The sequence below is a fragment of the Aquarana catesbeiana genome, linkage group LG02 (genome assembly GCF_042186555.1).
Source record: "Aquarana catesbeiana isolate 2022-GZ linkage group LG02, ASM4218655v1, whole genome shotgun sequence".
In the NCBI taxonomy this organism is placed as follows: Eukaryota; Metazoa; Chordata; class Amphibia; order Anura; family Ranidae; genus Aquarana; species Aquarana catesbeiana.
In genome coordinates this window covers 273,745,543-273,758,213 of record NC_133325.1, presented here as the reverse complement: position 1 = coordinate 273,758,213, position 12,671 = coordinate 273,745,543, and the positions used below count along the sequence as shown (strand labels likewise).

At 34.1% G+C, this 12,671-nt stretch overlaps 1 protein-coding gene across 1 annotated transcript in view; it reads left to right on the top strand.

Annotated features, from left to right (window-relative positions):
* The window catches only part of PCCA (propionyl-CoA carboxylase subunit alpha), a 1,163,293-nt gene that overhangs the window by 1,111,629 nt on the left and 38,993 nt on the right, over nt 1-12,671 (top strand). The window contains exon 22 of the mRNA XM_073614439.1: nt 8,741-8,881. Within this exon, the coding sequence (XP_073470540.1) occupies nt 8,741-8,881 (141 nt within the window). The remainder of the gene's footprint in view (nt 1-8,740; nt 8,882-12,671) is intronic.

Here is a 12,671-nt window from a genome sequence, read left to right as displayed (position 1 = left end):
AGACCTTCTGAACGAAAATTTCCAAAGGGACAAACGCCAATTTTTTTTGTATGGGAACCAAACTAACGATTTCCGTTTAATGTGTACTATTTTTGTCCGATTTTCATACGAGAAAAATTTGAAACGAAAGACTGCGTATGATCAAAAACAAAAAACACCAAAAAAAAAGCCTTTGTTGTACGAGAATTTTTGTACTTTATTTCCTTTCTTGGTTTCGACTTGCTGTGAAACGATGAGGAAAATCGGATGATCGCTTGCCCTATTTTCTTATAGTGTGTACCCCACTTAAGTCAGACTTCTAGCTCTGCAATCAGCAAAGCTCATGCTTCCTGTTGATCGGAGCACTCTGGCTCTTAAAGGCTCATACACACTATAAGAAAATCGGGCAAACACTTTCGTCCGAGGAATGATCCTACAATTTTCTGATAGTGTCCAAGTTTTGACAGCCGATTCCAACCTGAACAAAAATTCCCGAAGGGGCACACTCCAAAAATGTTCTCATACGGGAACCAAACGAACAATCCTTGTTTAATGTGTACCATTTTCATACGAGTTTCGTGCAAGAAAAATCAGAAACGAAAGACTGCGCATGATCAGAAAAAATAAACAAGAACAAAAACCTTTCTCATATGAAAATCTTTGTATATTATTTCCTTCCTTGGTTCCGACTGGATCGTTCACCCAATTTTCTTATAGTGTGTACCCCCCTTAAGTCAGCAGAGGGGGGAGTGTCAGTCCTTTGCAAAGAGATCACTACTTCCACACAGAGAGCAACAGTCTCAATTTGCAGCATGCTGGCAGGACAGGCTTTCTAGTGTGGCTGCTTTTAATAGAAAACTATAAGGATTTTTGTAACTTTAGTTTTGAGGTACTCAGTGTGCCTTAATGATACAGCCAGGATGGAGTGTTTTTTTTTTTCCCCCCTGCCTCTATCAGCATAGCTCTGCATAGCAGTTGAATGGGTAATTTCTACATTTGGAAATTAAAAGTTTGAACAAAAGCTTTACCATTGCTCCTCGCAAAAACCATAGTCCAAATCTGAGCAAACTCACTGTGCAGTAAGCTCTGTGTCGGTCCGAGAATTTTTAATATTATAACAGCTCGTTAGAGATTAGATAATAGTCCCCCAATTCTGCTGACTTTGATGATCGGGATGTTTATGGATTCCTTTCCCTGATATTGATTGACCATGAGATTACTGTTTGAGGACCCAAACCTGTTAAGATCAGCAGCATGCTGACAGTGCACTTATCATCTAAGGCCCCCATAGGCACCTTAAATCTGTCATGAGACCTTATTACTAAGCTTTGACCACGTGCATTGTATAATTTTTTTTTATCAGTTAAAACTTTGACTAATAATGTGTTTCAATATGTTGTACAATAATTCTTGTAATTAACAAAATGTATGAAAACTCTTTTAAAGCATTCCTTTGTCTACTGATCAATCCAGCCAGCCTCTCTTTATCTGAACTTTGACATCTCTACTTTCTCCTGTTAATTGTTTTCTTTTCACTGAAGAGCTTGGGCAGTCAACAGCCTCGATTCTGCCAGTTGTATAACTCTCGAGAGATTGAAATATTGTCCTGAAAAGCCTGTACATCCTAGTCAACATCTGATCATGTTAGTTGAGATGTTTACATCTGATCATTTGTGTAGTGGTGATTTAAAGGGCTTATTTTACTTCATTAGAGCAAGATGGTTGGTGATGAGTTCAGCATCCAGACCTTTTCCCTATGAGCACAGATATCAGTGGATTATTGGATATGCATTGAAACAATTAGTGAATAATGAAAAGTGTATACTGCGCTGTGACCCCACAATCCAGCAGCCGGCACGGCTGTAGACAAAGAGCTAAGTAGGTAGAAAATAAATAAGTGTAGCGCTATGATTGCAAAAAAAAGGGAAAAATTGTATGAGATTCAAACATATATGTGACAAAATTCACAAACTCTAACATAATAGATGTGAATGGATATTAAGCAATGTGCTAATATAGTGACTGCACTACACACAAATGTCCAAATTGAACGAAATGATGCAATACAGTCCAATTAGGTTTGTGATCCAATACACATGTGAGAGGTTCCTGACATTCCTGGGAACCTTGGAGTGAAAAAATGGAAGCAAACACCACTACCGTGAAAGAGGGAGGGGGCTTACGAGATAATATTGACTTGGCGGGGCATATACCACCCAAGTCAACAAGGCTTGTTGGGTTCAAACCACCCAATGCTGTCCCCCATTGGGTGGTTTGAACCCAACAAGCCTTGTTTCACTCCAAGGTTCCCAGGAATGCCAGGAACTTCTCACATGTGTATTCGATCACAAACCTAATTGGACTGTATTTCATCATTTCGTTCAATTTGGACATTTGTGTGTAGTGCAGTCACTATATTAGCACATTGCTTAATATCCATTCACATCTATTATGTTAAAGTTTGTGTAATTTTGTCACATATATGTTTGAATCACATACAATTTTGCATTGAAACAAAACATTTCAAAATTTAATGTTTAAATATTTAATCCGTTCAATATTTAATCCAATGTCATTTAAGGTTTTTAAACTGTAGTTTTCTGTGTATTTATATTGATGTAGAATGTTCGTTTCTTAAACTGTACAGTGCTTATGTGACATAGACCTACATACAGGGAAATGATCACAAATACATACATTATTAAAGTCCCCAGCAGAATATTAAAACAAAATATATCACAACTGATTCTTGTTTGCGTAGGTCTAAGCCACTACTAGGAAACCCTAAATTATCATTTGATTTAAAAAAAATGCATATTAATAGCCTAAACTGTTTAATGTTTTAAAGAAAGCCATCATCAAGAACAAATATGTGGACCTGCAAATGTAACACCATTCTGCAAAGTGTTTCAGCATCCAGATTAAGTTTAAAGTTCAGCTATACAAAAGTTATGAGGTTGCCATTGCTGTCCTTTCTTTTTGAGAATGTTTAATACCGTAGCTGCTATGCTGAAGCTTTAGCAGTAATGCTTTTTGAGGTACATACCTGGAAGTAAACAGGGAACACTGACACTTATTTTTTACACTAATTTTATAGTAGCTCCAGGTTTGTGACTTAATCATATTTATACTCGATAAACCCAAGCAATTAGTATTTTCAGAAGCTGACGAATAATGATGGTCTTTTATTTATCTATTGATCGGTGTACTTTAAAGTATTACTAAACCCAGGACTCTGCATTCACTACATCTGGTCCCCCACAGAACATGGATTTATTTTAGTAAATATTAACTGCTAAATACCTTCTCTCATCAGCAGTATATAGCAGTCGTGTGACTTCTATCAGTGTCTGGTTAAAGCTTGTAGGAAGAGTTTTCATTCTACTCTGACTGTCCTTTGAGGCTGCAGGACCCCTGACCCTCTGTCTGGACAGTGCTGATTGGCCCTGTACTGATAACATGCACCCTCCCAAGAAAAAAAAAAACTCTAGCTGTACTCACCAAACTGAGCATGTGCAGAGTGCCTCCAAAGGCTCTGTACTATCAGGAGATGGATTGGGGACAGTGGAAGAAGGGAGAGGGTTCAGGGAAGACAGGATTAAACAGCCGTTTTACACAATGCAGAGGAAGCCCTTAGGTTCCACAGCGAGTATAACAAGCATGCTTTACTGTATATACAGATTGGTTTTACTGTTGTGGGTTTAGTAACACTTTAAATTCACTCTCAACATAGCATTATTCAGTATATCCAGAGACAGATAAAGCCTTGCCAAAAGCTTCAGACAGGTGTTTTGCTTCATAAGATATTCAAATTGAATAGAATTTAGAAGAAGACCAGGGTGGATAAAAATCAATGATTTTGTAAAAAAAAATAATCTAAAATATCTGATTTTTTTTTTTATTGAAATCTGATTTTTTGATTTTTAATAAATGTATTTTAATAAAATGCTTTTGGAGTAAAAATATATCTAAAGATAGTTTACTATTTAAGATACATTAATAATTCCGCATGAAATGAAGCTTAGTTATGTAGTATGAGGCTGTATATTCTGCAATATTTAACTAATTCAATGAATCCAAGCTCTGCAAACTGAGATAAAATGCACTACATTGATGCATTCACACAATTTCACAGTAACCATGAGATAAAACAAAGTTCAGGAATATTCCTTTATCCTATTGTTTTGCAAATCTATGTACACTACAAACTGTATGAATCGATCCTGATATCGCTATTTTACTAACATGACATCTTATTATTCTAAGTAGGAAACCTTCATTTTGTTTGCAAATATTAAAAATTATAACTACCAGCAAGAATAAGTGCTTACATTTAAAGAGCACCTGTCATTTCAGATTCATCATGGCAGCGCCTGTTAGCGTTCATCCACTCACCTGCTGCCGCCACATCCCTCACATTGTTGTGTCACTGCCACAATACCAGCCATCCCATTAAAGTGAATGAGACTGTCGGTGAGTTAACAGCGGGTCAGAGGAGGAGCCGCTGCAGAACAGATAACAGTTGCTCTTTAATAATTATGATTTATATTGAGTTGATTTAAATCAAGCCTTCTTACTAGTGATTTAAATCGACTTGGTTTACATCAAATCCACCCTGGAGAAGACTACACATGTAAACTAAAGTTTTACTTGATCAACATATCTTCCTTCCTACCTTGGCACAATGTGTATAGACAAAGGACACAACCCTTCATGCCCACTATTATGTAGACCAAGAAGAATTTATACACATACATACAATAATGTTAAACTCACTAGTGTTTTTTTTCTTCCACTTTTCTTTTATACCAGCTTTCAAAAATCAAGCGTGGTATGTAAGAGATTTTGGGGCCTATTAATACTTTTTCTGCAAGATTCACTTATGTTCCAGAATAAAGCTTATGTGCAATGGGTAAATCTTGGGTGAAACCGCTTAGTGTTTGCATAAATACCTTGTAGTGCACAAAGTAATGGATCAACATTCCGACTCTATCTACACCCAAGCTACGGGAACCCTACCTAAACCCTTTAGCCCCCATTCCTCTTCCTCCCTATCTGTTTCTACTTCATTTCCTTTTGTTATGATCCCCCTGCATAGTTAATCAGTAGTTTTGTCATTCTCAAATCATCAATAAAAATTGTTGTACCAGAAAGTAATGGATCAACATTCCAGCCTATTTTTCATTAACATTTAGTACGGTCACAAGACAACTGCAAATTATTTTACTGTAGAACACATAGGGTATTATAGAGAATCATTTATCATTTCTTTAATAGTTGTGAACTCCATGACTGAAAAACTCTTCAAAGTCATCTATGTAGCTAGGGCTTAAAAATATTTTCTGCCTTTGCTTTAATCTGCAGTTTGAAACTGTGATCTGGTTTCCTACATGACTAATATGATTTAAAGCACTGTCTGATGCATGATAAAATAAATGGACCTATTTTCATTTGTTGTGGGACTTTGTAATCATGTTCTTTTAAAATATTATTCAAAGAAAATATATTGTGCATTCTGATATAATATAATTTTGAGGCACTCCACATGATTTAAGTGCCTCAAATTTGGAAAGCATCAGTTGATAAGAACTGAACTTTTGTTCAGTATAAGCATTTTTTTTTTCTTTTGGAGTGAAAGTGTCATAATAACACTTCTATTCCTTCCCTATTACTGCCTACGCGAACAACAGAAATAAGTGAAGCTGCTCAAGAAGGGTTTAGTTAAGAGAGCTACCGAAAATCTAAAAGTAAAAAATTCACTGTCCCATGGGTGGTCCCACAACAAAAATGCAATAGATGGTCTCACATATTGGGGCTAGAAGACTAATGACCTAAACTCCCATGAAGCATTTGGAAGGCACAAAATACCTGCAATCAGTTTTTTTATATATACCTTTTCTAATGTAAGATTTTTTTTGCACAGGCTTTTGAATGTTTGGCTATTTTGTGGGGGTGAAGTCAGTTTTAGCTATTGAGCTCTGTAAAAGGAATTAAAGCGAAATGGCATACCATGTAAAAGGGAGCCTAAAGTTCCACCAGACAAAAAAAAATAAGAAACTCTAACCATAATATGTAAAGAAAAATGAAAAAAATTTTTTTATATATATATATCTATCAAAAAAATCCTTACACAGTCTATTTAGGTCAGTGAAGTAGATTTAAAACCTGGAGTAACAATATGCTGATTTTGTCAAGAATTTGATTTGGGTGATCTTTAAATTTGTACATATGAAATGTTTGTGAAATAATATATATAACTTATTGCCTGACTAAAAACTACTTAGAAAATATTTTTTTGTTATGTGCAGGCCATACTGTAGGAAATATTTATAAAGTGGTAAATGCAAATTCACTGGTGGGTTGCTCACCACATTTGCCTATATGCGATGGATTTAATGAATGAAGGCTACAATCTAATTTTAACATTTGTTAACAACATATCACAAATGCTGCTGGTGGAAAATCCAAGGTGGTAGATGTGATAAGAAGCAATGGACTTTTGGAAATATTCCATATGTTTTCTATGTATGTAATTTATCTTCTAGATTATTTGAATGGATTTAATTTTATGGTCATTAGTTTACAATGTTAACAGCATTGTCTCTCCCTTATAAATAGTTCTGAAATAATTATTGTTTCTTTTTTTATTTATTTTTTCTTCTTGAAGTTGCTAAATTCAGGTTGCCATGAGTTATTGCACACCATGGCTGTTTGCATCATGATATTGAATAAATGTGTTTGCTTTGAATTGACTAAAACTATAATATGCCTGCTGCATCTAAAAAAACAACTAAGTCACTGTGGGAAAAGTCAAGATAAAGTGAACAAAACATTAGCCTTTACCAACTGTAACACTGAAAATAGATTACTTCTTGTCTGTTTAGTATATATTTATAGTGCTGCACTTTCACCTTCTTCAAGCGCTGTAATTTAGCCTATTGTATATATAATGTACACAAAAGGTTGTTCATTATGACATTTAGATACTTGCTAACTTAAATGCCTAGTTTTCATTTCAAACCACAGCAATTAAAATTATCAACAAAAATGTTTACATAGCAGAGGTGTTTTTTTAAGATGTAAACCGATGTAAAGGCATTCTGTTTGTCACGATTCTTGAAAATAAAAAAAAATAAAAAACACATGCATTATCATTCCAGACCAGAGTCTAATAATTATGGAGTTCTTTTCCCCCCTGATATTTTACTATTTTCATAGTATAAGCTGAATCCAGACGACATACACAGATCCCAAAACTGTGCAATTTTGTGTAATTATATTCCCCCCTATAGGTTTAATGAAAGACTTTTAAGTACAATTTATCTTTGATAAATACTCCCTCTACACAGAATGTTTATTAGATTGACAGGAAAATGCACTCTGCTTGCTTTTTCCCCACCACTTCTGAGTCAGGCAAATTTTAATTGGAGCAAAAAGCTTTTATTTGAACTGTAATTTTGCTTAAGGATCATATCCTTCAGAATCTGGCAGACACTTGTATTACTTGATTGCAAAACACATACTCAAGAGAAAAAAAAAAAAATCTACGTCGAAGATGTTATTATTCACACTGTCAGATTAGTGAAATTGGACAAGCAACCTGTTATCAAATCTTAACAGCTTTACTAGAGATTAGCCATTTTCTTCTTTATAAAATTGACTGAGGTCACTGGGAAAAAAAGTTTCAAAAGTATTTATACCTTTCATATAATGATAAAAAAAAACTAAACACTATTTTAGATAGTGATACAAGAAATAGCATACTGCTTATGATGTACTGTTATGCATTTCAGCGATATATATTGTACATAATTTTGTATCAGCATTTATCTGTATTTTACGTGCTGTGTGAAATTAATGAGGAGGATTTTGCATATGAAGTCCACATGAGTTCAAAAAAATGATTACATTTCATATTAGAAATAGACGCATGAGGGTAATAAAATGTAATCTAGTTTATTAACTTAGATATTTAGAGCAGGGTGTCCCCAAAACATGCCAGCCTTTCAGATATAAAAACGCAGCCAAATAAAGATCAGCATTCGACTGTATATATGTTCACTTTAAAATCCCTATTGCTATCAGTTTTCCTATTCTAGATCATGTGCCAACTAACAATATTACGCAAAGAGATGTACTGCCATCTACTGGCAGCCTGGTCAAGTCAAAAGTTGGCTCTCAACCACACTGAAGAACAAATGTTGGGAATAGGCATAATGAGCATTTCACTGGGAGAAAAAGACCAGCAATGCTCAAATGTTCTAGTATAGACCAATAAGCTGGAGACATCCTAAAATAAATAATGTGTTCTTTCATTAACATTTTGAAACTCATTCATTTTGACTTAGAAAAAAATAACCTAGAATGGTCTTAAATCAGTTTTAGGGGAACTACACCTTTTCTTTTAAATATAAAATATACTAGAATTTTAAAAATTGATATTTTTTAGAATATCAAAATTAATAGGGTTAATGCAATACCATGCTTTTGTGCCTTATGCATGTGAAAATTATTTCTAGAAAACCACACAAAAAAAATTTTCAAGGTTATATTGCTTTAACAAGCTGCTGCAAAATGACATTTCCCTGCTATCAAATGGCTAATTCCAATATAAGAGGTTTCTGTAATCAGGTTTGTTTAGAGGACTAAAAATAAATGTAGAACAGTAGAAAATACTTGCCCTTGTACCAGCAGAATATGTGATTGTTTATCTTCTTGTGGATATTAAATCTAATTATTTAATTTATTTTGTTAATTCTAGTACAAACTGCAAGTGCTGCCAAAGCATGCAGCTGAGCTGAACAAGTACATGCCGGAGAAGGTGGAAGAAGATACTAGTAGCATTCTGAGATCACCAATGCCTGGAACAGTGGTTGCTGTTTCTGTTAAGCCTGGGGACATGGTAAGCAATAGCAATGCGTTTTAAATAAACAATATTTTGTGACATTTAATAAGCACAGCATTTGTATGTGTTTTGTTTAATTTCTCTTTTGAAAAAGCATATTTTTGTTTATTATGTTAATAATAAAAACGTGTTCCTAAAAAAAGGTTAGTATACAACACACCACCTTTATTTATGACTTTTGTTTTATTGCAGATAAACATACAAATTTTCACCCTAAAATTTTTTTGTATTGTATAATATTGTGCTCCACATAGAAATGTCTGTGGGTTGCTGGCAAAATATGTTATGCTTGCCTTTTTCTGGCAACCGCTTTGAAATGAGAATGATGCAGATTAATGCTTGTGTCTCTTAGTTTACCTTAGATATTAGATGTATGGATACGAATTTGTGCACAATTCTGTTCTGTATCCTTTAACGATACGTAGCTATTTTTTTTTTTAACAATTAATTTGCTTATTTTTTATACTTTCACTGACTTTATTTACCTTACCAACAGTAGACTGAGGGACTTATTAAAAAAAAAAAGTGTCATTAATGGACCAAGTGTAGTAACCAACCAGGTATCAGTTTATTGCCGTAAGGCCATTAAAAGATGATTTGTGGGCTGCATAATGCTGGCTTTCTTACTAAGTTCTTGCATTTGGAACCTGATCTCATTAGCATAGATATGGTAGGACATTGTTAAACAACATGACTGTGAATTTTATGGTACAAAGAAAACCTTTAAATGCTGATTTACTATTTTCACCTTACTATTTTTACCTTTCACCTTAGTCATTGATGGTACATTTTCCGGAACCAAAGTAATGGGATAGAGGGATAATGATTTTTCTAATAAATGACCCCCCCCCCAGTATTAGAATACTCTTCCAGCATACTGGAAAATAATGTTGATTAAGCACAATGTTATTTGAAGAAAGCAAACCAATGCTTTCATTGCAATATTAACAAAAAGGAATCTGTATAAAAATATCAATTACTTGCGTTGTCGTTGAAAAACGATTGCATATTTGTTAGCATTGAAACATTTTATATATTAAATAGATTTTCAGTCAATATTTAACTTTATAATTTGAAACCCACTAATACTATTGAGCTATATCAAATACATAGCACTACCTATGTGGGAGTCTGTTGAACATTCTCTTTTTCGGCTTTCTAATGCTTTAAAATAACTATTTGTGCTGTATTCTCAGACATGAGACTCATATGCAAGCTCATCTAGTTCTGCACAATTTAAATATTTTAATAATAGTGTGTCTTTTATTTAAATAGTGAATGAAAAATGTACATATGGCACAGGACATTTTTATGTGAAGAAAAAGGGTACATGAAAATGAAAATAATAATAAAAAAGTTGAAATATATCAAAGGTTTCAGCAAGGTACAGGAGGAAAGGCAGAGGTCACCTTCTGAAACTAGAGGGTGGGAGGCTCTCGGGAAATGTGAGGAAGTACTTCAAGGGAAGGGTGATGAATTCATGCTATTTACAGTGAGAGAATTGAAATATGCTCTGAACAGACATAAAGCTATCCTAAAAGACTGAGGAACTAAAGGATATGAAATGCTCTGAATTTTCACAGCAGCCTAGGTGGGCCTCTTACATCTGTACTTTTCTATTGTCTCACAGTTTTGTATTCTAGGTCATAGGCAGAATATCATCATGTTAACATTTTAACTGTAGGAAAGTCTTTCCAGTCACATAAAGTTCAGTTTATGTGGAAGTGTGAAGAATTAAGGTTACATTTATCAAACATTAAGGATCATCATTACTGGTGGATATTTTCTTTCATCAAATCTCTGCCCTATTAATAAACATATGCTTTGTTCTCTTTAGTTTGATGCTTCAAATTTAAATTGAAAAATATTCTTTAATATAGATGTAGAAGTTAAAATGTAACCAGTAATAGGCCACTATTACAAATAGTTTTTATGCTTTATTAAGTGTAATTATAAATACCGGTTTATAGCTTTTCACTGTACAGCAGTTACAACCACCTAAATACATAACAATAAAAAATAATTATTTTTAGAGTTTGCATATTTTAATGTTTTGCAGCATAACTTCCGAAAGGATATTTATTCATAAAACCGACTGGAGTATTGTATACATGAAACTTTTTTATATATTTATGTATTTACTGAATTCCATTGCTTTGTTCATTATACATTACAGTTTGTTTATTTTTTATTTTAAGTCAATGGTTTTGTCAAGTTGTAAAAAACAAAAACCAAATGCATAACAAAACCCGGAGTTAAGGCTGTCAGATGGAAAAATTTGGGCAAGTAAATATATTTGGTAGATTGTAACAAAATATATTTGAGTCAGCTAACCTGAACCATTCGCTGAAGTCATTTGGGAGGAATATTTAAAAGGCCCAGCCTTGGCATGCAAATGAAAACACCACACCTTCTTACTCACTGTGGGATATTTACATTTGTTTTTTCTTTATTTCATACAAGAACCACTTTTCTTTCTTCTGTAAGTAGCGCAATTGTGATAGACAATGTCATTTTCTTGATATCAAAGTGTCACCATAATGTTAACTAAAAATATAAGTTTAAATATTTCTTCTTTATACACTTCCTAAGAAGAGACTAGAAAGCAGACTGTAAAAAATTGATTCACCTTATCACACATTGTGTGAAACCCATTTCTTCTGCTAACAGACAGTAGGAGATTTAAACAGTCAGCATGCCTGAGTGCAGCAGAACAGAATGCTTTTGAATTGTTGGTACGTTTAAGGCAGTGGTCTCCAAGTCGTTCATGGTCTTTAATATCGATTTAATGAAGGGGCACAGTGCATCCAATCAGTGGACTGGAAGCTGAGGGTGTATTTCTGTCTAGGCTGACTATGGGCTAAAAAAATAATCGATAGTTAAAAACTTTCCCCAAAGGAGTTTCTTACAAAGTTTACATCCTACTGGAAATCGATTTATCATATGCGTGTAATCAGTTTTTCTCCCATTATGGCATTTATGAATGTCATTAATTGTAAATTTACTTATGCTGGCCATACACATGGCAATTCGTTAGCAGTTTACACAACTTTCAACTAGGTTTTGTTAGCATATACAAATAGATCAAAGCATCCTATCACCAGCAGTTTTTCATTTATGCAGCAGGGATGTTAGCTTGACCCATTTATTTGTGTTTGCGAAAGTGGTCGAAATTGCTAGCAAATCCACTTTTATGTATGACCAACTTTAAAATCTTAAAGCAAACCTTTCTAAAAAATACAAATGCACAGAGACTAAAGCAAGCCATAGACGATACAATTGTCTTTGGTTAAAGGAAAGAAAATGGCTCTATTTCTCCATCAACAACAGTGAGTGTTCCCTCCCGCAGCACTATCTTATCCTGGAATACACTAATGGTGTAGAGACCAATTAGTTCTAGGTTACTTTATTTCTGCATAGCTTAAACAAGTGGGTTGTAGTGCCATAGAAGAAAGGGCTGTGCACTAAATTTACCCGAGAGATTCTCTCTCAACAGCATTTTTTATCGTCTTTGGCACCAAGGTGAAGCTTTAAGTCCACCCTGTTTTTATTTAGAGTTTTGTGTGGATCATAGATCTATTAGCCTCTGGATATAACATCACTTTAAAACTTAAACTGTGATTGGGTGTGTTTGTGTGTTGGTATTAGTTATCTGTGTTGTCAGTAGTTAATGTGAAAGACTGAAAGCTTATGATTACTGAGCTTGAACTCTGCCTTGAATTTTATCATACACAAACAGATTTGAAATGTTCAAAGTGTTCAAAGCCATAGGCAAACCACAGAGATG